Source organism: Nanorana parkeri, unplaced genomic scaffold, assembly GCF_000935625.1.
Source record: "Nanorana parkeri isolate BGI_ZX_2015 unplaced genomic scaffold, ASM93562v1 scaffold1542, whole genome shotgun sequence".
Classification (NCBI taxonomy): Eukaryota; Metazoa; Chordata; class Amphibia; order Anura; family Dicroglossidae; genus Nanorana; species Nanorana parkeri.
Genome location: NW_017307810.1, coordinates 219594 through 245674, shown reverse-complemented (window position 1 = coordinate 245674; position 26081 = coordinate 219594). Strand labels below are relative to the sequence as shown.

The 26081-nt window shown below is 42.9% G+C and overlaps 1 protein-coding gene across 2 annotated transcripts in view; it reads left to right on the top strand.

Moving 5' to 3' along the window:
- The window catches only part of LOC108798720 (pseudouridine-metabolizing bifunctional protein C1861.05-like), a 37053-nt gene extending 25766 nt beyond the window's left edge, over positions 1–11287 (top strand). For both annotated transcript variants that reach the window (XM_018570498.1, XM_018570499.1), the window contains 7 exons: positions 605–699; positions 1144–1272; positions 5885–5999; positions 6852–6989; positions 8339–8499; positions 9531–9619; positions 10990–11287. In XM_018570498.1, coding sequence (XP_018426000.1) covers positions 605–699; positions 1144–1272; positions 5885–5999; positions 6852–6989; positions 8339–8499; positions 9531–9619; positions 10990–11221 — 959 coding nt within the window. In that variant the 3' untranslated portion in view covers positions 11222–11287. The remainder of the gene's footprint in view (positions 1–604; positions 700–1143; positions 1273–5884; positions 6000–6851; positions 6990–8338; positions 8500–9530; positions 9620–10989) is intronic.
- Positions 11288–26081: the final 14794 nt, after the last annotated feature.

Genomic DNA, 26081 nt, shown 5'->3' with positions numbered 1-26081 from the left:
ATGACAGTTTTGTGAATTGCTTTGTATTACGTAGAAGCAGTTGTCAGAATGTGGCCGCTCCTGTGTATGACACAGATAGTCTGCAAAGGCATTGAGTAAATACAATTAAGCAATGTTTCAATCATATGTAGATCATATGACATCACATAAAGAAAACTTACAAGTTAACATTTTCTTTCTTTTTTTTATAATATGTTTTTATTTTTACCACCAATAAAACCTTCGTTAACCATCAGGCAAAATTATTGTATTCTTCCTCTTCTACCCATTAGCTTTTATCTTTTTATTTATTTTTTTGGCTAACTTTTTTAATTCCTATTTTTTTAACCATTAATACTTTTTAATTGGTTTTGTTTGTTACTTTTTTTAGCGTCACGGAACAAGAAAATGTACAAAACTGGGAAAAAACACCCTTCTTTTAGATTGCAAAAATCTTTCCCATGCTTTGTACCAGACACATCATGTCTGTACCATTTACATGCTTACAGTAGAATTGTTGGGTTTATTTTACATTTGGCAACTTTTAGTGTATTGTTTTTGGATAATAGAATTGGATAATTGGATGACATTACAGATTCTGCTCTGGATTCTCTTCTCTCTCCAGATTGCCTGAGTCGGCTGGGAGTGAGACCTCTGTTCATTTCTGCCATGGGGCAAGATGACCTGTCTCGCTCTGTTCTACAATACTGCTCTCACATGGTGAGTGTGTACTGCGCACTGCAATGGTTAACTAAGATTTGCTCACTCAAATAATGAACACACATACTGCTCATGCATTTTCTTCATTTATGGATTATAATAATGATAATAATTGACCTTTTTTTTCTTATGTGGACATTCATTTTTCCCTCATTGCTATCATCCTTCTAATTGAAAATGAAAGCCCAATTCCTGCCAAAACTCCCTCATGTGACAGGTTTGGGCCTGAGCATTGGCTGTTCAGGCCAGAACAGTGCATGCTGGGAGGAGGTCACATGCTCCTCCATACCCTGAAACAACAAGTCAATATTTGTATGAAGATTAGCTAAGTGCAGTGTTTTTCTAGTGAAGGACCTCTGTCCACTTCTACAAATCTTCTGGATTGAAGGTAGGTGGTATTACTGTTCATTTAAAAGGACTACAACACTCCTCCTCCTTTTGCAGGACATGCGAGGCGTGGCACAACTGAAGGGTCACAGTACAGCCACTTACTGCGCTGTCATTACTGGCAGCGGGGATCTGAGCCTTGGAGTGGGTGACATGGAGATCCATCAGCAGATTACTGAGAAACACGTAAGAATTGCCGGTCATCTTCCATTTTACATCTAATGTGGATATATGTGAATGTTGTCTCTGCTTCTTTCATATACAATTCTTACTGAAGCTAAACAGATCATGCCTAGTTGATAGCAACCCCACTCCCCTTTGCTGAGGTTTTAAAGGGAAGATATTATGATTTTGGGGTTAATCCTATATTAGTTGTTTTTCTACAACGTTTTTATACTGTTGCTTTATATATACAACTTTTTTTTTTAACTAATAAACCTTTAACACATACAAAAACCATAGCACTATGGGTCAGATAAAGAGATTTATGTGCAGCAGATGAAGCTGGCTTTGAGGTTCTGTTTGAATGAAACCTCCCATTGAGCCATCTTTAAAGTAGGAGTCACTGCTTTGATGACTTATTCCGTTCTGTAAATAGTGATACAATACGTCACAAGTAGAAAGGAAACTGGAACGTCACCTGCTGGCTAAATAGAAGGCTGCATAAGATTAATATGCTTCCAATAATGTTACCCTGTTTCCCCGAAAATAAGACCTACCCCGAAAGTAAGACCTAGCACTATTTTTCAAGATTCCTGTAATATAAGACCTACCCCGAAAATAAGACCTAGTTTGCTGGTAGCATGTGAGGGGGAACTTGAAGAGCAGGAAAGATGGTATCAGCCTGCAGGGGCATACTGTATTAAGGGGATGACAGGAGACTCCCTCTGGCCAGTGCAGTGACAGGGAGCTCTCCAGTACCAAACTTCACCAACTGCTGTCCCCCTGAAGGCACTGTTTAATGTAATGGTACGGTACTGTAATGTGTACCGGTAATTGGTACTGTACTTTACCGCGCTGCCCTCTGTCTGATGTCCTCACTGCTGCACCGCTGGTACCACTGTCCCTGATGGCAAAGGAGGCCAGTGCTGTAGAAAGCAAGGCTGCGGCGGCGGAGGGAGCAGAGTCGCATTAGCCGATATTCCTCTATAGCGCCGGTTACTAACTTCTAACATAACTTTGGATTGTTGTAAATTTTGTTGTACATAAAAAAAAAAATACGACATCACCTGAAAATAAGACCTAGTATGTTTTTTTGGGGCAAAAAAAAATATAAGACAGTGTCTTATTTTCGGGGAAACACGGTATATTTATGGAAAGAAAGACAATATTTTCAGGACCAATAGATGTTCCCCTTATTGTCTTTCACAGAATAGATCAACATACATATTACTTTTGTAATGTGTATAGCCATGACTCAAATTTACCCCCAAACCTCCCTCTCCTTCTATACAGCTTGTCCCCACATAATTTTTTTTAAATGTATTCACTGGTTCCTGTAGCAAGAAACAGATTTTATTACTTCTTGTGATGTGGGCAGCTGCTGAGAGCTCAATTCCATATCATGTAGGTATGCCCCAAAACTACATTTCCCAAGAGCCTTTTCTCTACAACAGTCTGAGTCAAGGCAGTAGCATTGTTTTGCTGGAAAATAAAGCATGTTGGCTGTGGAGAGGGACAGAGAGAGTTGATGGTAGGAGAGGTTCTGTAGTCCAGCAAGCTGCCAACACTCTTTGGGACTTGAGAGTGGAAAAGACACCGTGTTGTCAGATCAAACAGGAAGTTTGGTGCTCATTGAATTACTGGGACATCTACAGGTATTATTCTGTATGGTTTCTGAAGGTATAACATAAAAAAATGTGCATGTATTGCAGAGATGTAGTCATTTTTTATTATTATTTTGCTCACACACTTGCTGACAGAAACTTTAAATAAGATTAAAAAAATAAACTGAGCAAAATAAACAAAAAAATAATAAAATAAAGATTGTGTCCCTTTGATCCTACAGATAAACCAGGAACACAATATGTGACGTGGAGAGTCAGTTCACTATATAGCACTGTCAGATATTGTCAGAGGGAGATTAGAAGAGAACCTTATTAGATTTGGAAAGATTAAGCTGTTTGTGGGTTCCGGAGAATGCAGACAGCATGACACATGACACATGTTGCTCAGACTGCTGAGCCCTTTGATGACAGGGAGATTGGAGGGGGATTGTAAGTGAGACACGAAACATGGAAAGAGTGAGGTGAGAGATCACAGCAGGTCAGGAGATCAGAGAAGATGAAATCCCGGATTAAGGTATTGTGTGAATCAGGCTGATGTTCCTCTGCCACTCAGGGACGAGAGATGCTATTGTGCTCTTCCTGGCGTTTTTACCTGAGCTCAGACAATCTGCTTTTAAAACTGAACTCCAGACAGATGTAAAATGTAAAATGAACACATGAATGCAGCTCTGTGTTCATTAATAACATTGATCAATTACATTGTTACATATGCAGCATGATCTGTGCATGGTAAGACACACATGTAGATGTGAATGGGCCCATAGAGTTTCCCTTTTGTCTTTCACATTAAACTTCAGCTCAGCCATCCACACAGGGAACAATGGGATTTTTAATTGACGTGCATTTTCATGCAGCAAAATGGACAAATGTGAATAGCCCCTAACTGTATTTTTTAAATGCAAGTAGTACAATTTGGCATGGTATCAGCCTCTTGCAATCACTGTACAGCAGAGCTCAGACCGAGAGAAAGAGAAACAGCACAAGAAGCCAGTCAGTTGTGCTCCAGTGCAAAGAGGATGCTGATAGAAAGAGAGAGCAAAGAGTCAGAGGGATGAGCTCATCCGTCTGCTACTTCTCATTTTACTGTTCACTCACAGGGTGTGGGGGGGTCAAGACCTGCAGGAGATCAAAATCACATCTTCTGCCCTGCCAGACAAGGCTATGCTGTGTGTTCCCTTAATTGCTGTGTAAATCTCAGGACTGGATGGATAGAAATACAAATCCTTTGGCACGTAAAACAGCTTCCATGTTTGTAGCTTATCTGTGTATTTAGCTGCTGCCTAGTGTTAGGATTTAAATATTCTTCGTTTCTGTTTTCTTTAACAGAATACTGTATATGTTTTCAAAGTTAATTTAGATATACGTGTAAAAGAGATCAGATTTCCATACATTACATTTGTGTGTGTGTATTCCAAAAGAGAGGTTACAACATACAGGTTTCTATACAACATACAACATACAGGTTTCTATACAACGATCAGTACAGACTGTCAGGTCACAAGGTTTCTGTATAAGATACAATAAATAAGTAAATAATTCTAAGCAGAACGGCTTTGGTACCACTACAGCAATAACAATGGGTCGAGATGGGTCAGTAGAATCAAAAGAGGAAGCTAATGCATATGGGTTGGGGTATTGTCAGGTTTCTCTGTAGGCTTTGGTATTTATAGAGACAAGCCTGTTATAAATTTCATGTTCGGTAACTATAGTTCTTTCATTGAGATATGGTATAGGTCCTTGGTTCTCAACTGGTGGGCCGTGACCCAAAAGTGGGTGGCGACCCCGTGTTCAGTGGGTCGCGGTGTGACTTCCACTTTTCTAGGTGAGAGCTTCCTCAGCCTCCCCCTAGAATATGCTGCCTGGCGTTGAGTGTCAGCTTGACATGGCCTGGAGCTAAGGCCATGAGGGCGCTCCATCCATACATGCATTGCTTACAGCTCCCTCACGTGCCCTGTAGAGGTGCCTGGATCGGAGTGACGTCACATTCTAGCTCCCGGCACCTCTACAGGGCGCGCATGGGAGTTGTACAAGCAATGCATGTATGAATGGATGGAGCTCCTTTACAGCACAGCAGCCCAGCACTGGACCCCCGGCTGAGGATCCACTCCAGTTCTCATAATGGCACCCCAAACACACCTCCCGCCCACAGTTCAATCGCCCGCACCGGAACGCACGGTACTGCAATGCCGTGCGTTACATTGCAGTGCGACTTGGGTCACCCCTTAATGGCCAAGGACAAATGTGGGTCTTGAGGTTACACAGGTTGAGAACCACTGGTATAGGTAACTTTGTAACATAGTGAAAGAATTAAACAATAGCAAAAAAGGTAATAACAACAGAAACTCTCAGTCCAGCTATTGGTTTGGCAGTGGGGGGGCATAAATAGGGGTTGCACATACCTGGGTCAATATTAGGTATAGTAAGACTAGATCATAAGTGTTCTCTATTTGTGTTGTGAGGGTCAGTTTAAACATTTTATTATTGATGTGTGTTTGTTCTGTCACAATCAGGGTCCACCAGAACTTATTCTTTTTTTTCCGGAGCTAGACGGAATCCGGATGTGAACGGATGCATGTCTGTTTACATCTGGCTGCCCATAGAGTAACACTGGGCTCCCGATCAGATCTGCCTACAAAACTGACAGGCAGACCCGATCAGAACGCACATCTGAAAGAGGCCAAACTTTAGCCAAATTCTTTTTCTCAGTTTCAGATTTGAAAGGCACAGACAACAATAAAAGTATTCCTGGATGTTCCATCCTCATTCTACTAGCAAAGTGTGTTTGTTTTTCTCTGTGTCCCCATTTGAGAGATTTCTAATCAGCTTCCTGTTCTCACTGCAAGTGAAGGAAATCTCCCCAACATGGGCACAGACATTAATACATCCTTGACATATGCACTATCCAGAAGAAAATAAAAGGTTTTGGATGGAGCTTGCCTCTAACTGTTCACTTATTTTTCTTGTTGCCCGGAATGACTAACCAAGCCATAATTCCTTCTCTCCTTTGCCAGATATCTCAGTTTGCAGATAGTTTACGTCAGTCGCGCCTGGTGTGCATAGACGGGAATGTACCTGTGTCCACTATCCAGTATGTGTGTGAGATTACACGGGAGAACAGAGTGCCAGGTCAGTGAGCCAACAACATATTGTGTTAGCTTCAGCCTAATGCCATCAGCCATTGCTGCTTTGTACCACTTTATTCCATTTTTAAATTGAACCTGTCCTTTTCCATAGGGGCTAGTTCACACCACAAACAGTGTATGCGGGCCCGATTTGGTGCTGGAACGCACTGGATCGCATCCCAGCCAGCTCCCTGCGTTAAAGGGCGGAAGGGAGCGTGGCGGTGCATTGAAGTCAGTGGCGTGGCAGCCACGCCCCCTGGCCGCAGTGCGATCGCCTGCAACTGAACGTGTGGCACATCAATGCCTGCATTCCGGTCCGGTGCGGTTAGAAAAAATGCTGCATGCACTATTTTTTTCTGACCACAGAGGACCGGAACGCTGCCATTGATGTGCCACGCGTTCAGGAGCGGGCGATCACACTGTGGCCGGGATGTGCTATTGACTTCAATGCACCGCCGCGCCCCCTTCCGCCCCTGCACATGTGCAGATCCTGGGCCAACCACAGGAACAATGTGCGGATTCTGGGCCAACCACAGGAACAATGTGCTACAGTGCAAGGAACCATACTGATAGGAGGAGAGAGCTGAGTGAGAGAGAGAGATGCGCTGCTTCTCCTTTCACTGTCCAGTCACAGGGTTGGGAGGGAACTTGTAAGTAAAAGTGAAACTGCAGCAGTGAAAGACCAGGTCCCTTCACCTGCTACATAGGGCTGTGCTGTGTGGCAGAGCTGAATAAATCTAATTACCTGGATGGACAGAAATAAAAATCCTTTGGCAGGTAATAAAACTCTTATACTGTATATGTATTTCATTTCTGTATTCAGCTGTTTCATTTATTCTCCTTATTTCTTTGGCAGTTTGCTATGAACCTACAGATATAGACAAAGCTTCTAAACCCTTCACATCTGACAGCTGGACGGCCTTAACCTACATCTCACCGAACGTTAAGGAGCTCATTTCCATCAACAGAACATTGGGCTATTCGGTGGACTTCGGTAAATTCACAAATACCATTGCCACACCTAAGACTGATTCATCCCGAAATGAGACAGAACTACTCTATATGTATACTGACAAATAAAGGAGAACTATGGGGTCAGTGTTTTTCCCCATAGTTCTCCTTAGGGTAACGGGAGGACACAAACTAGCGTCCTCCCGTCACCCTAAGCTCAGTATACCGCGAGCTACAGCTCGCGTTATACTGGGACGCCGCAGCCGGAGCGGATTCCGACATCGATGTCAAGATCCGCCTAGCTGCGTAAGTGACAGCTGGCTCTGCCTATCTAGAGGCAGAGCCAGCTGTCCCCGCCCCCTCCCCCGTCCGTTCCGCCAGTCAGCGCTGGCAGATCGGAGCGGGGAGAGGGGAATCCAGCCCCTCCCCCTGTCACGGCAGAGAGCCGTGACAGGATCAAGAGGTGAGCGAACCCGTGTCACGGCAGAGAGCCGTGACAGGATCAAGAGGTGAGCGAACCCGGTATTTGTTCGCTCACCTCCCAATCTACTGAGCCGACCTGTGACAGTCTCATTGTCACAGGTCGGCTAGAACTATGAGGTGAGTGGAAATCACTCATCTCATAGTTCTCCTTTTAAGGAAGCCAGGCGGCGTGTAATAACTCGCTACCCGGCTTCCCGATCAGCAGGGAAGCTGTCTCCATGCACCCTCGTCACCACCAGGTGACGAGGAAGCATGAAGCCGGGTTTCTGGCCAATCAGAAAGCCAGGGGAGTGTAATGACACGCTGCCCAGCTTCCTGATTGGCCGAAACCCATGCTCCCTCGTCACAAGTGATGAGGGAGCATGGAGACGGTTTCTCGGCCAATCAGGAAGCTTCCTATTACCGGAAGCCCAAGTATCGGGCTAGGCTTCGGAGTATTTGGGCGAGTACGATTCCTTGGCCAAATACTTCGGCCCCAATACTAGTATCGGTATCGGTGCATCCCTTGTAAATATAATCTGTTTTATGCACATATAATCTTACGGGAAGATTTTTGTTGAAGTGAGTGGTCTGATGACAGGGTCTCTTTAAAAGATAAATCTTCAAATTAAAAAATGCCTTTCACGGCGGTGATTGTATGAAGGGAAAATGTCTCTCACCTCCCGAGTTATCTATGTGTAATCATACTGACCTTTCAGATGACTGACAGAGTGATATCTCTATTCCCATCGTCTGTCAGCACTTCACTATTCATAAAAGGATTCTGTATGAATAGAAATACAGATGTAATGACAGACAGCCCTCAATTCTCGTCTCATCAGACTGGATGTTCTCATTATTACCCTGTTCAGGGCTGCTTTCCATTGCAGGGCGGCATTGAATATCTCCGTTGTTGTTTCCTTGTCTCAGATGTTCCACGCGAATTGGATGATGTCATAGACATGGCAATCACCCTGTCATTGCCCCTTCTGGAGAACCTGTACTGCGTCATTGTAACCCTGGGAGCTCATGGGGTCCTTCTGTGTGGTCACAGCTGTCACGGGCTATTGTCTCTCCATCCTAAAGACAAGGTGGGTCCAAATCCAAGACAAGTCAACTGATTACTTCAGTCTTTTCGGCTCTGTGGGCTACACTTAAAGGGGCTGATGTATATACCTTCCACCCAGGTTAAAGCGAGGCCAATACCGTTCACACTGCTTTACCGCCACTAGATGGCACTATGGAGCACCGGAATTCCATATGTTCCTCTGCGACATCCGGTGGTGGTAATGCCGTGCGGACAGCATTCGCCCATAAACTCATCCTGCACGTTCAATCATTCAGGCAACTTCTACAAAAACATCTAGATTTCCTATTCTCCAACTGAAAATCTAGGTTGTAGTAACAAAGGCTGAATTTATATTTTTGGATATATTTTGGATACATTTACCGGCACTGCCACTTTGAAAGTTTCACCATTTTCTATGGATATCCACTTTATCTCCTCCTGCTCTATTATCTATGTGCACACTTGTCTTATAGTCACTGTCCTGCAAAGGAGGATTAGCAGTTTTGGATGTGCACCTGGTGGTTGGGGCATATAGGAATGATTTGCATGGCTCCGCCCACTGTCCTGAAATTAGGGATAATCCTTTATTTATAGGAAATGTGTTGGAATGAGACATGTGAATAATACTTTCTGTTTTAAGAAGGATTTACAGTGCTAGGCTTAAACTCTTGATATGAACATGCCGACATTATTTTGCACCATTTTGGGAATGCAGGTGTAATGTGGTCAAATCCTTACATTGTTTGCTTGATGAAGGGACCCTGTGCGGCCCCCGAAAAGTTGTTTGCTTTGTGATATGTTTGACTTGCGTCTATAAAGGATGAAGTTATGTCACAGTAGGTGTGCCAGTGACTCTTCTCTATATTGCTTATGATTGCGGCGCCATCTGCTTGTCACTGCAGCACCCGACACGAACATTGGGACCTACCGGTCAGGAGTGTGATGGGACACGTGTAATAATGTGGTCCAATCCTGACATGTGAATGTACCCAAACCCATCCACTATGTAGGATTATAACCTTCTATGTACATGTTGGTTTTCTCCCCCTTTAGACTTCACGGGGAGATCTGTGTGCCGTCCATTATCCTGCAGCCCCCATCTCTAATGAAGAAATTGTGAATGTCTCAGGAGCTGGAGACAGGTCTGCTTTATACTATTATCACTTTCTATATAATACTAATATATCCCATAGAACATACAACAGGGATTGGTGGGATTATATTGACTGCCTGGTGCCTGGGACAGCTGGGTTAGAGGGGGGCTCAGACCTGAAAACGTATGAATTGTGATCACTTATTGATCACTTGTATGCTTCCCTCTTATTGATTACTTGTATACTTACCTCTTATTATTAGTATGCTTCCCTCTTATTGATCACTTGTATGCTTCCCTCTTATTGATTACTTGTATACTTCCCTCTTATTATTAGTATGCTTCCCTCTTATTGATTACTTGTGTGCTTCCCTCTTATTGATTACTTGCATGCTTCCCTCTTATTATTAGTATGCTTCCCTCTTATTATAGTATGCTTCCCTCTTATTGATTACTTGTGTACTTCACTCTTATTATTAGTATACTTCCCTCTTATTATTAGCATGCTTCCCTCTTATTATTGGTATGCTTCCCTCTTATTATCTTATTATTAGTATGCTTCCCTCTTATTGATTACTTGTATACTTCCCTCTTATTGATTATTAGTATGCTTCCCTCTTATTGTATATTAGTATGCTTCCCTCTTATTGATTATTAGTATGCTTCCCTCTTTTTATAGTATGCTTCCCTCTTATTACAGTATGCTTCCCTCTTATTGATTACTTGTATACTTCTCTCTTATTATTAGTATACTTCCCTCTTATTATTAGTATGCTTCCCTCTTATTATTAGTATACCTCCCTCGTATTATAGTATGCTTCCCTCTTATTGATTACTTGTATGCTTCCCTCTTATTGATTACTTGTATACTTCCCTCTTGTTATTAGTATGCTTCCCTCTTATTATTAGTATGCTTCCCTCTTATCATTAGTATGCTTCCCTCTTATTGATTACTTGTATACTTCCCTCTTATTGATTATTAGTATGCTTCCCTCTTATTGATTATTAGTATGCTTCCTACTTATTGATTATTAGTATGCTTCCTACTTATTGATTATTAGTATGCTTCCTACTTATTGATTATTAGTATGCTTCCCTCTTATTGATTATTAGTATGCTTCCTACTTATTGATTATTAGTATGCTTCCCTCTTGTTGATTTATTAGTGTGCTTCCCTCTTATTGATTATTAGTATGCTTCTCTCTTCTGGTCACCTCTGGGGTTTGTGGCTAAGTTCAGTAAGATAGAACTGGAGGGAAAGGTGTGTAGGGAATGTTGAGAGAAGTCAGGAGACTCTTGACAGTTCGGGAAACATGAAACCATCTATCCATTTTTCCTGTGTGCATGTGTTTGTGATTCAGCCATAATTCAGTATGTCCTGTGATAATACTCATTCATCATCTTCTTCTGTCTTGGCAGCCTTATGTCTGGTCTTCTGTCTGGGGTGCTAGAGAAACTGGACACTGACACTTGTGTCCGAATGGGACTCCTGGCAGCCCGCTTGTCCCTCCGATCCCGTGGGCCCATCTCACAGATCATCTCTTCCACCAGTGTCAGCGTGCGGAAGGTAGCAGAGGAGACGTGGCCTGAACCCCGTGTCTGGACCATCCATCCGACCAATGGGAAGTCCTTCCTTAGGACCAGCCATTAACAGGCATCAGGGTGGAACCAGTGATTGGGTAAAATGAACTTTGTCAGGGTGGCTCATTTTCTCACCCTTTTTGCCTTACAGCTCTCGGGCCCTTTCGATGGGAGACAGTATTTGTGTTTGTGATTTTTTTTTTTCTCCCAGAGCTCCTTCTTACTAATGATAATGGTAAATTCCAGGAAAGCCTCAGACAAAAAAAATAGAATTTTATGTATTAGCTACTTTGCCTGGATGTCATTTTAATTACTTTGCAGAATGAAGTCTGACTCCCTTTGACAGTCATCTCAAAACAATCTGCACTATTTACCTTCAATTACATAGATTTCCCCACACCACTTTTTTCAGGGAATGCAAGCGGTTGCTATCAGGTCACATAAACGTACTTACACTGCTTGCTTTTAAAACATACTTTTAATGATGTATTTATTATTACCAAGCTGCAATAGTTTGTGTCTCTAATATCTTACTGGAGTTTCTTTTTAGTTTTAGATGGTTTGGAATGGTTGTACCCTCTGTTAGGTGTTTTTTCTTTTGCTGTTTGTGCCCCGACTAGCGAGATTCCCTTTCTCTGTCTGTCCTGGTGCCCATTCCGTACCCTATCCAGCACTATAAAAAGATTTTGGCTTTAATTATACTTTGAGCCTAAAAAGGGGCATTTCTGGATGAAGAAAATAACAAGGTTACCGGGCTATTCACAAAAGGGTGAAGAGTTTGGAGAAGGCCGGAGAAGTAAACAATCTAGGACAACATAGCTGATCTGGAAAGTGAGCGGAATTGGAGACTTTTTCCACATCCGCTATGTTGTCCTAGATTGTTCACTTCTCCGGCCTTCTCCAAACTCTTCACCCTTTTGTGAATAACCCTGGAAGTCATTCAGCTAATAGAATTTGTAAATACAGTAATAGAGCCCGCTGTCATCATACGTCCCACCAGATGGCGCTGCAATATCCAAACAGCACAGACTTGATTAATCAGAACGTTTCAATTGATGAAGATTATATTTCTAAAACCACATGGGAAAAAAATATCTAATTTGTATTTAAAATTGCAGTGTTTTTTTAGAAAACACAATTACAGCTTTTTTTAAAAATGACGTTGTACATATAAAGTATATTTTTTCCTTTAAATAATGCAAATGTTGTTGATTGTCTGGTAACATTTCAATGTGAGTTACATAATATAATTGTTACAATGTGTTAATAAAAAATATTTTTTATACATCACAGAATTCCTGTTTATTTCTGTGACCACCGGAGTGAACAGGAGATGAGGTTGCGGGGGCCGGTCTAGCAGACTCTGCTTCATACGGGAGTTTTTGGTGTCCCCGTCCACCTTTGTGTGTTTTCAGCTCTTCCTGTTACAATCTCCATAATATAAATATAAAGTCCAGCAGGGGTGGTGGAAGCCCCTTATAATGGGGACAGCAGATGTGCAGACCTGGGAACTCAGTACAGAGGTCTTACCATCAGATTCCCCAAGAGATAAAAGATTATGTCAGGGGGTTTAACGCTCCAGCATCTACCAAGCACTGAAATACTGTATCAGTTTAACGTGGACTGACCCTTTAAATGTCCACAAGGCTATTTATACACATTCACAATGCCTGCAGAATGTGGGCACCCCTGGTGTCATAGCCATAGATATTTTGCCACCAAAAAAAGCCATTTAAATATATTATTCAATAGCCACAAACAATATATATCTACTTTGTGCGCACCAAAGGCTTTTGTAAACCCAGATATTACAACATAAATGGGCACAGCACAGTGGTATAGTGGTTAGCACTTCTGCCTTGCAGCACTGGGGGGTCTCTAGTTTGAATCCCAGCAAGGACACTATCTGTAAGACTCCCTGTGCTTGCATGGTTTCCTCCCAATGACATGCTGGAACGTTAAATTGGCCCTCTATGTATGCATCATCATCGATTAGCTGCCCATAACCTGAGCAGAGCTATGTGAGGGGCTTAGAAGGAGGGAGCGGAGACAAGACCAGTCACCCTGTACAAAGAGAGAGAGAGAGAGAGTGAGCAGCAGTGACCGGTCTTTATTACAGGAAGCTCCTGCACAGAGGTAAAGGTTCACACTGGATTACTGCACCCATGTGGAAGAAATGCACAAAGCACTCCAAGATTTAAGTAAGAATACCCATGCCTCTTGTATTTAGACAATATTTCCTTTATCTGGAGTTGAGGCCATTGGGTTACTTAGCCAGCATCCATCCAAAACCAATATTTAGGTGAAGTGGCCCTTTAATTGTATGGTCACTCTGCAGAACATATTGGCCCCACTATAAAACTGGAATCATCTGCTCACCCTGAAGAGCCTGGATCCTATTGACAGCTGAGCTCCTGTCTTGCTCCAGTCACAAAAGAATGTCAGGTATGAAAATTTACCAGCAACAGTATCCAGAACACATAAGATTTTTCTTCTAATAGCAGATAATTGCCACCATGCTGTCACCCACGCTTTATTTGCACAAGTTTGATGCATTGTTATCAACTGACTCTAAGAATCCCCTCCGTCTGCTTTATCCTACACGAGGTGACTAACACAAATTGGTGTCCGCAAGGGAGGATTAGACCTCACCTCCATCCTTGTAGAACATCGGAAAAAAAGACAAGTTTAGGGATGTATACATTGTGCATTTGGAAAGGTGATGTCATGGGATGGAAGTTTCCACTTCAAGGGCACGTCCTCAGGTACATGAAAGGTAAGACAGGAGCCAGGCAAGGAGGTGAAGCCTATTTAATAGGGGAGCGAGATGATAAAAGACAGTAGACCCTCAAGTAGGAACATTTTGAGGGCGTTTTAGATAGTAAAGAAGAAGAAGATGACCTCCTTCACATTCATGTGGGCGGCTGTTTTAGTCACAGAGCTGACACTCTATGGAAATGCCAGTGGGTTGTCGTGGAAAAGCAAGAGAACACCAAGCCAATCAGAAACTGGCGATGTGGGATCAGCTGAGAATTCATTAGTTAGGAAGCCAGCTTGGAGGGAAAGTGTGCTCGGGGTCAATTTATTACGCAGAGAGAGACGTCAATATTTCCAGAGATCCATCAGTGATCAGAACATTCCTTCACTGAACCACCTAAGTGACCATGGAACCTTCAATCAGGACACGGTAAGACAATGTATGAGTGTACGATTGTGGATGACCATGATCTGAATTTACCATTTCTCCCTGATATGTATTAATGTTCATGCACTGGTTGTATTGGTTTGCTATGGATTGTACATTTCAGTGTTTAAACCTCCAAAGATATGGCCTACTGAATATAAAATGTGATCTTCTCATCGTTTTGGGTCTGAAGCTGAGTATACATTCGTAGATTTCTATTGTTCAGCTTTAGAGCTGAATTAAAAAAACTGAACCAATTCCTCCATCCGCGCTGTCTAATCATTGATGCAGCTATTGTATTTTGATAGTTGGCTCCCCATCTGATTGGACGCAGGCGCTGTTCAACTGTCAATTTTTCCACCCAACAATTTTTTTAAATCGAAGGATGTCGGGTGGAAGGCAGTATACAAGCCACCCACTACATTTTAACCAGCTTAAGGTTCACCATACAAGTTACAATCTGACCATACTATCTTTGTACAATCAACTTTGGATTTACTAAGACTATGTCATATGAGGACCTCCCTAATTTGATTTAATTCTATACAATCAGGCAAGACATATTACTACAGAGTGGTTGATAGATCTAAAGCAGATTGTAAGGTGTGTGTTGAGCTTTATGGCTGTCAGCATATTCAAAGAAGAACTCCAGGAATGTTTTAATGAACCTTTGCAGTGGGGCTATCCTGCACTGCAAGCGTTAAGTGCCCGTTTGTGTGTAGGTTAAAAAAAAAAACTCACCGGAATTTTCAAGCCAGCTTCTTCTTAGACCGTCCTTCCAAAGTCTCTGCCCCCTCCTCTGCAGCAGTCTAAGGCCCGGTAAATCATCAAAATCTATACACTGTGTATAGACGTGAAGACGCTGAGGACGATTCCAATGCTGCAGGGAGGAGGAGATAGGCTGGAGAGAGCTCTGTGACAGCTGGCCGGCTCAGAGCTGTGGGTGACTATATGTTTGTTATTTTAGCACCTAGACACAAACCAATTCTTGCAGCGTGGGGGTAGTTCTTCTTTAAATGCGCATGCGATATAGTTAGAAAAGGCCATAATAAAACGATTAAAAAGCCTTAATAAACTGTGGGGGCATTGTACTGCACATGCGCCAATCATCTTGCGCATGCCTAGAATGGATGCCGTGCATTACACGCGCTGGTGCTTGGAATACTCAAAATGTTATTTTCTGACATATAGGGTGTTATTCACAAAAGGGTGAAGAGTTTGGAGAAGGCAGGAGAAGTAAACAATCTAGGACAACATAGCTGATTTGGAAACATTCTCCAATTCAGCTCACTGTCCAGTTCAGCTATGTTGTCCTAGATTGTTCACTTCTCCTGCCTTCTCCAAACCTTTCACCCTTTTGTGAATAACCCTGTAAAATTGAGTTGCACCCTAAGAACAGTCGCTCGTAAGAAAAATTGCCTAAAACATTGGCATAAGAACATTCGACCAGAAGACGGAATAGCACAAAACTATAGCCTAAGTACGTTCGAACAGAAGAGAGAATAGCACAAAACTATAGCCTAAGTATGTTCGAACAGAAGAGAGAATGGCCTAAATATGTACAACCTACAAATCTACATTTTCTGTATAAATAGACCCAGAGTGAAAACAAATATATCACAATAATATTTCTACAAAACCTTTCCGATCCGATCCAATGAAAGACATTTCCTATGCAAACAGATCCAATCACATCCTCCAATAAGGATATAAATAAACAATCTGGCAAAACAAATGTTGAAAAAACAAAAGGAGAATTTCTTCCACTTTGTAAGTGTAATCATTTTATCCGTGAGCCACACGTGTTCCTCCTTCCCCACCGTGAGAACACGCAAACACACTCACCAGATGTAATGTGACCTCGAATGTGACAACGCTTGTATACATATCCTACATCGATCATCACATCGTCTCTCCTCTTCCTCTGATTTTCAGATCTCTCTCGGTGCCCTGAGAGTAACCTAAGGAGACAAATATCTCACATAGGAGAACTCCAAATGTTATTTAAAACATTAAAATGTAATTAATAATACACCCAGAGAACAGCGCCATTATCTCGGTGTGACGGAAATAACCTTCTCTTATAAAATAAACTTCTGGTTTCCCACCAATGAAGGCCCATGAATGTACCGCCCCGCCCCCACAGAATCCTGTGTGATTTTTACTGATTGCCCCCTTATATAAGCTTGCACCTGATCTATGCTGCCCATAGTTGGCTCTAAACCATAAGCCATGGGTGGCCCTGAAAGCACCGCCCAGCTTGGCAAAAATTGATTAAGACGTTTGTAAAATGATTGTATTCTATCACACGTAGTCACTGTACAGGTATTCAGAAAGCCCCGGGTGTTGTGGCTGCTGAATACAATAGCCAGCAGTGCAGATTCCTTCATCCAAGCTAAGTTTAGGGGTCTAATTATAAAAAATGTGTATAGCTTATTCGTCCAGTGAAACTGTAGTACATGTGTTGTGTGCAAATTAACCAGATAAGAATGGGGCAAAAATGAATGTTCTTAGTGTGATTTCTCTTCTGGTCGAATGTTTTTCAATAGGTTCATTCATAGAGAACAGAGTGAATGGGGATAATACCACATTATGGCCACTAGATGGCGCTGAGGATCACAGGAAATAAATACATTAGTAAGGATATACAGTGTTACAATTCAAGAGAACGCTGGAGGGAATGAGAATATAGATGAACAATTGCTATCCCCGTAGTATCAATGGTTACACTCCCTCCAATGTTCTCTTGAATTGTAACATTGTATCTCGTTACTCACATGTATTTATTTCCTGTGATCCTGAGCGCCATCTAGTGGCCATAAAGCCGTATTATCCCCCTTCGCTCTGTTTTGCATAAATATACCTAATGAAGAACATTCGACCAGAAGCAAAATAGCTTTTCAGGAGTTAGCACACAGCAATCATTGTGTTAGTTCCAATGGGTTATGCAGCTGTATTCCTCGGCCTTATGTGACCCGTGTTCTCATGTGTTTCAGTCTCTTTGTGATGAGATCTTATCGCGGTCATGTCGGGGCCCCTCTGACTGTGATGGATGCCTGGGCTTATTCACATGCCACTTGTCCCAAGGAACGTGCCGCTTCAAGGGGGTTTCCAGCAATACAGGTCAGTGTCAGCTGCAGACTTTGCCTATCGTTCCCTCCATCAGATGAAGGGGACACATAGAGTGCAGCCCAATGTGGCTTCATATTCTCTTCTTCCTTCATGTGTAGGTCACTTCTACCGAAGTCTGCCAGGAGATCACGAAGATGACATGCAAGCAAGATAAACTGGGAGAACAAAGGCTTCTGGGAAATTTCAGGATGCACAGCATCATCTAGTGCTTTCCTCCCCAGCCTGACTGTCCCTTGCACACCCCTTTCATTCATTGGACCAGTTCATAAAGGCTTCAAATCACATGCTGGCGTTACCTCGAGTGGTCTGCATGGAAATACAGTCTGCCTAGCATTGCCCACTCCTCTAGACTGACATCTACCCATCATAACTCCTCCCAAGAAGCAGCCCACTGCTTGTATCAGGGCTGAGAGTTCCCCAGAGGAGTACTGAGGCAGGCTGCTGTGATGTGTTAAAGAAGCACAGAGACCCAGTGTCCCCCAGCATGGTTGGTTGTTATAGATTCTTATGGATGTCCCAGGATGATGGTGTACTGGTGACTTGCTTCCTTCTTCGTTGGTTGTTATGGTGCGCTATAGGAATTACATTATGTAACCTAGGCCCTAGCGTCCTGGCAACCAATGACACTGTGTGACCTAGCCCCTAGCAACCAATGACACAGTGCATCGTAGCCCCCAGCGTCATAGTAACCAATGACACTGTGCAACCTAGCCCCTGCATCCTAGCGACCAATGACACTGCATGACCTAGCCACTAGCATCCTAGCAACCAATGACACTGTGTGACCTAGCCCCTAGCAACCAATGACACAGTGCATCGTAGCCCCCAGCGTCATAGTAACCAATGACACTGTGCAACCTAGCCCCTGCATCCTAGCGACCAATGACACTGCATGACCTAGCCACTAGCATCCTAGCAACCAATGACAATGCGTGACCTAGCCCCAATCAAACAACTACACAGTCCAACTTAGCCCCCAGCGTCCTAGAAAACAATTACACTGTGAGGGTCACACAATGTCATTGGTTGCTAGGACACATTCATCCCTGGGTTCGGTTCACTTGGATGTTTGCTGGATACAGATTTTTGGCTGGGTTCAGAGAACATCCAAGAGAACCAAACCCAGGCCCGTTAGTTCATCAATAGTAGTTGGTGAATTTGCATGCCTGGGACAAACCCAGATATAAAAGAAAAAGGGATTAACTCGTTAAGAGATAACAAGTTAGTAGTGGTCAATTTAGGGATCCGGACAAGCCAGTGGATTATACAAAAATTAATGTTATTGAAGAAGATATAGAACATCACACTTAGCTCACTCACTACCATTAAAACGAAGTAAAATACAGACAATCATAAATAGTATGTGGATCGATCCTCATAAGCACTTGGTATTGATTTCACCGTAAGGGGTAATGACCGATGTATGAATTATGTCGGTCTTTATCCCTTTGTGAGGTAACCCATCCATGTACCAACTTGCATGGGCTGTATGGACTGGGGGGATATCCTAAGGATAGGAAAATCAGGGATGATTATGCTTTAGATTCCAGGGTATAAGTAGAAGGGAGGGATCTGAACAGATCAGTGATAGTGATCCTAGTTTCTTCCGTTTGTTATCGAATTATATCATATGATCAAATAATGATATTAGTATGTTTCCTGTACAAATAATAGTATGTTTCCTGTATCAAATAATGATATTAGTATGTTTCCTGTACAGGAAACATACTAATATCATTATTTGATCATATGATATAATTCCATAACAAACGGAAGAAACTAGGATCACTATCACTGATCTGTTCAGATCCCTCCCTTCTACTTATACCCTGGAATCTAAAGCATAATCATCCCTGATTTTCCTATCCTTAGGATATCCCCCCAGTCCATACAGCCCATGCAAGTTGGTACATGGATGGGTTACCTCACAAAGGGATAAAGACCGACATAATTCATACATCGGTCATTACCCCTTACGGTGAAATCAATACCAAGTGCTTATGAGGATCGATCCACATACTATTTATGATTGTCTGTATTTTACTTCGTTTTAATGGTAGTGAGTGAGCTAAGTGTGATGTTCTATATCTTCTTCAATAACATTAATTTTTGTATAATCCACTGGCTTGTCCGGATCCCTAAATTGACCACTACTAACTTGTTATCTCTTAACGAGTTAATCCCTTTTTCTTTTGCATCAATCAACCTGGTTACGGATCGGCACACACAAGCAGTTAAGCAAACTCCAATAGGGTGACTACAATTAGTCGGATCTCCAGGCAGGAACACAAATCCCTTTTTTCTCACAAACCCAGATATACTGTATATGTAGACGCTAACACAGATATACTGTATATGTAGACCCTAACTCAGATATACTGTATATGTAGACGCTAACACAGATATACTGTATATGTAGACGCTAACACAGATATACTGTATATGTAGACGCTAACACAGATATACTGTATATGTAGACGCTAACTCAGATATACTGTATATGTAGACGCTAACTCAGATATACTGTATATGTAGACACTAACTCAGATATACTGTATATGTAGACCTTAACTCAGATATACTGTATATGTAGACGCTAACACAGATATACTGTATATGTAGACCCTAACTCAGATATACTGTATATGTAGACACTAACTCAGATATACTGTATATGTAGACCCTAACTCAGATATACTGTATATGTAGACGCTAACACAGATATACTGTATATATATATAGGCACAAAGGTTTAAAAAAAAGGGGGCGACTCCGGGGACCACTTGGTCTTTTTCTGTTGTCACTCCATGATTCTGTAATGGTCATAATGTAAATTATTTCTTTTGCTTGCACTGTATATGCAAATAAATATAATTCTACAGAGTCACCGCTGAACTGAGGGGTTTGTTGTTGTTGTTGTAAAGGAGAAATCCATACATATTTATACTTGATATTTGCACTTTGTGATATACACATTACATAATACTTGTTAATAGCTGCCTCATACTTCCCCCGCAGCAGTTACATAATAGGAAGTGTGTGTCAGATAATATGACAGCACAGAAAGGAAATGGAAAAAAGTAACATTTGATGTTTGTGAAGGGTCTTATTACCCTCCCCCCACCGACAGGAAAAGAAAAACTAAGTTTCACACATGCGATCCGGGTATGTTGGCTGCTGTGTTGTGTTTGTGTCCCTGATCTGCCCGTCCCCTGAGACGAGGGTTGCTTGTTATCAATGCAGGCTTGCGTGTCACAACAGCCCGGGAAGTCAAAACAAAATGGAGGATCTTAGGCTGCTAAGACGAATTCTCAGGTCTGAGTCTGACATAGAGGCCTTTGTGCTTCTGCTGATCTCTGCTCCTGGGGATGCTAGTTGTCTGACTGTCATTGTGATCCTTTTGCTTCAATACCTTCTGTATTACTGATCCCCAAAAACAGGAAACAGATATTTAGGTGATTTCAAGGCTGCAGGCTGTTACCCGTCGATGCTGAGGTAAGTATTGGTCCTGCCTGAGAGTAATACTAATTCTATAAGTGCACTTTAAAACAATATGCAAGGTTCACCCGCTTCCTGTCTCCCTGACCCCATACAAGAAACCACCAGGACAGGAGGGCACAGCAGAGAGCAATGAAGACATTGCCAGAAATTCTAACCCTTCCGCACTCTACTAAATATATGTTTTTGTCTGTGTCTCTGTTAGAAAGATTTCCCATTATTTCCTGTCCTGACAGGAAGTGAGCGAAAATCTCCCTAATAGGGACCGAGAGAGCAAAAACCTGACAGATATCTAACCCTTCTCTATGCTGTATCCAAAATGAAATAAAACCCAGGAAGATAAATGTAATATATTGCAGCTTCATAGTCCTTAGATTTGCTGGCTGCATTAGTTATGTTTTTCAGTTTGTTTATTTTGACCTGGTGATCCTGCCAGTAACACACTTCCTGTCCTAGGGTGACAACACTCACTCATTGTACTGCATCAAGGTGCAGAATTTTCCCCTGAGGACAAACGGAGGAAGGGGTTCTGTAGTCCTCATTGATAGCTGGAATCCTGTAGCCAGGGCTGTCCCTTTAATGAGGCAGCCCAAGGCCATTTCCTAACTGGGCATCTCTTTCGGTCACGTTGGGCAGTGGCAGGCAGAGAAACATGGCCGCTCAGCTGCACAATGTTTGCAGTGTGCCTGCTGCCCCCTTTCCGGCCAGAGCGTCCCAGGTTGCCAAGAGCTGGGCGGGCAATCTGTAAAGGCCATACACATTTCTTCGCCCAACTCTTAGCAACCTGGGATGCTCCGGCTGGCATCCCGTCCAGCTCCTGGCAACCAGTGACGTCACTGCTTGCTAGGAGCTGGGTGGGACACCAGCCTGTGTGTCCCATGTTGCTAAGAGTCAGGCTGGGAAATGCAGAGCCTGCGGAGAGCGGTATCACTCTCCTGCTTGGTGGTGCTCTCCTCAACTTCTACCGCTCACCTCAGGCGACAAAAACATCTAGGGACGTCACTGCATGTAACCTATAGGATTGGAGCACAGGAAGTTATTGGCTCACAAGATTTCTGGCCAAATCAACAGCACTTACCAAACGGATATAACAAAACTCTTCCAGTTGTATAAGTAACAGGCCAAAAGGGTCGACATAAGAAGTCCCTTGTTAGGGTTTCCATAGGCATTAAATGACATGATTAGACAGACAACGCTCAGTAAGTCAAATAATTAACATAAAATTTATTTCTACAATAGGTAAAATCTCCAAAGAACCATACAAACAGTCTTTATATAAACCACAGGCTCAAAGTTTATTGGTATTTCTATATAGAATTATATTATACTTTAAACACATGTGCACAGCGTGTCCCACAGAGGGCGCTGTCTAGCTTTGGGCCCAGGCAGCCAGCGGGTTCACATTCAGCTGCACTCCCTACGAGAATGCATTAGGGACTGGAGAGCAAGCTGGAGAATTGCTGGTAACCCAAGCCTGGTCTAAATGATCACAGGATTCTCCATTAGTGGTTTCAGTATTCTGCCAACCCAGATATATATACATGCATCAGCTACCAATGTTCCTTATAAAGGGCTGCATCGGGACTGTGATTTGAATGGGTCATTCCCACCCCCCAACAATATATAAAATTACATCCCGCATCTTGGTAGAATCTGATGAGCTGACTGGCATCTCTCAAAGGCTCAAGACTGACTTCCTTCATTAGTCTCCCTCCTTCTGCTGCACAAAGGAGTCTAAATTCTATTATTTAATTCTCCATACGTCTCCATGAAAATGAGACTCCCTCAAAATGGCCCCAAAGGCTGGGCGGAGTTGGGAACCCACACGCAGAAACGTTTTGATCTGAGCACTGGAGAAAAACAATTCAGCATGTAATGCACAGTCCATCAGTATCTACCCAAAACCAAAATATTAGTCCTGAACGGACTAACCCTTGAAGGAGGCCTATACTGAGAAAACTGCATGGAAAACTGCATGGACTACTATTGCTGACTGAAAATGCCACGTTGGCTTCAGTGTTCCCCAGTCACTGGTGTAGAACAAGGACGCAGCGCGCAATGTCACAACGCCTGATCGGCGCACTTGCCTTGTGTCAGTCATTCACAATTGAATGAGAATATCAGCATGACAGCCAAGCAGCTAGCATTTTCAGCAGTGGCTGTCTACGTTATTCTGAAGAGGTTTTCTTTGCCAGAAGCGGCTCCCTTGTTGCATCCGACTCAACCCACGCTTTCTTTTCTTTTTTTTTTTAAATCTTGAAAACAGACCTTTTCCATCTTTGGTATATCCTGCGAGCAGGCAAACTCATTACAAACAGACGAAGAGAGCGCGGCAGGCGGAGATGAACTGATTGCAGTGGGCTGGCACTGACATGTGAACTATCCCTCCCCATCGTGTACAGGATCCTTTATCAGGCAAAAACTGCACTTTAGGACACATATGGTTACAATAAGCGACAGCAGGGCCGGCGGCTTTTGATCCTTACAGGAAATACAGCTTGCTTGTTGTATCTCCAAAATTGCCGTTCTCCATGGAAACAGACACATGTTTCACATACAGCACAACAGCATACAGCGCAGAAATCTGTGTTTCGTGATAGCCTGTGGCAAGCAGAGGTCAGCTTTCAGAAGCCTAATGCATATCTCCAATCAAACATAAGAAAAAATAGCCCATTAAAAGAAGAAAAGCAGCTTTTACTGCAATGCTCACTTATAATCAGGAGCTTTCTCCTGCAGTACTTCTATTCTGCCACTTGGTGTCCCCAGTCTTCCAGGTTTAATGATGGCCAGCATCACTGTCTCCTGCAGTACTTCTATTCTGCCACTTGGTGTCCCCTGTCATGGACCCCGCCCCCAGCCTGTCACTGGACAGTGAAAGGAGAATCAGCATAGTGATGAGCTCATCTCTGTTACTCTGCTCCCTCTTCCTATCAGCAGGCTTCTTGTCACCACATGCATTGATTGGCTCCTTGTGCTGCTTCTCCCTTTTCCAATCTGAGCTCTGCTATACAGGTACAACAGGAGGCTGACACCAGGTCAAATCCAGGTACTTATACTGCTTACCCTGCATTTGGCTTTGACGTGTATTTTTGGAAGATTTCCATGTGTGATAAGAACAGGGAGGGAGGGAAATCTCTAAGACAGACATACAAATAAAAACAAGATGTTTAGTAGAGTAGGGGAAGGATAGCACACCCAACAACTTTACATTGTTGTCTATGTCCCCATTTAAAAATTTCCCCCACTTCCTGTCCATGTGACAACCTCGCCAACAACGCCTCAGATGGCAATAAAAACCTGACCAAGATTTTAACCCTTCCCTACTCTATCCACAATTAAACAAGGTTGCAGCTAGAGTTACACATGTAGGGAAAGTTACACATTTAAGGGTGTTGAGGCAGAACTTGGCACCAATCAGGGGCTGATAGGAGGAGAGATCAATGTGATGATTCCCCCTCCCTTTTAGATTGCGGGCCCTCCTTACCATCTTGTCTTGTCTTGTGATTGTAATGTCTTCCTTATATTGTAAAGCGCTGCACAAACTGTTGGCGCTATATAATAACAATAATAATTAGTATTCTATTGCTCCTTAACTGTCCATTTGCAGGCTGAAGGCATCCAGGCTGTATTGCTGAACTGCAGTAACAAAGTGAGGTCACCAACCTGGATATGCTGCCTCATAGGGCTGTGTAAATCTCAGGAGTGGATAGACCAAGGGTGGGCAACTCCGGCCCTCCAGCTGTACTTGAAGTACAAAATCCCAACATGCCTCTGCCATTGAGAGTCATGCCTGTACCTGTCAGTCTTGCAATGCCTCATGGGACTTGCTGTAGTTCAACAACAGCAGGTGGTCCAGGTGCCCACCCTTGGGATAGACAGAAAGGGCGGATGTGGACGACCATTCGTGCTCAATGCTGCGTTCACTATTTAAATGCTGCGTTTACCAATAAAAGGCTCCATTTCATCTGCTTTATCTGCAGTTCAAATGCACCTCAATAAGACATGCTGCATCCAATGAAATGCAGCGCACAGCAGGTCACATACAGCGTCTGATCTGCCCTGTGTACTGTGTAATTGAAGCCAATGAATGTGCTCTGAATGCAGGAAAACTACGCAGGGCACCATGAGCCCAAAAGGTAACACAGAACCCATATATAGATTGGACTGTGTATTTTGCTGCCTGCCCGGAGTTCTGCTTTTTCAGTTATGTGATCACAAAAATGACATTAAATGCCTTTAAAATGCAACTAGTATAAAATCCTGACATCTGCATTTATAGTGTCTTCCCACCATACCACAGCACAGCAGAAATCAGTCTAAGAGTGGGAGGTTATATGTGGGCCAATCAAACTGCTTCGCTGTGTGCAGCTGACACTACCGTCCCTCACTCCCTCCATACATAGACTGCTGTGCCGGGTATTATAGGAAGCCAGTATGAAACCAGTGTGGGGGTACTTACTCTAACATTGTTTTAACAAACACATAGCAGGATGACTTCTGATTGGTTGATACAGGAAACTGGAGAACACTGCCCTTGGCACTTATTGAATAAGACTAAAAGGGTCAAGGTGCAAAATCACGGAAGTGCTGACTAGTCCGATAACAACTTGCCACAGTTTAATCATCCAGGCCGATTCATACAAACAGATTTGTGACTGATGGCTCCAATAGCAATGTTACTATATGAAAGTCCGAGGAAGCCGGCAGTGGGCAGAACTCACAATGGGCAATGTAGACTGTGTGGTCTATGGCCAAACACAAGCAACCGAGGCCCTAATTTTACTAAGCCACACCCCTACATCACATGGTTTTCTGCCTCTGCTCATGCCACAGGATCAATAACCCTCAATGTGACTTATACATTAGAGCTACAATCAGAGGAAATGTTCTAGGAATTTGTATCATTTCAGCATGGCCGTCAGCCAGATCTGACCCATAACCCAAAACAATTGTTTCAATTAACAGCAATGTAATTACAATAGAAATCAGCTTTTGTTTGCTCATAGACATACATTTTAACAGATTGATCCCGGAAAGTCAATCAAGGGCCATCCAATCAAAATGGATATTTCATTCTGCGAGATCTTCACATCTCTGTTCCCAGCTCCGCCAACCT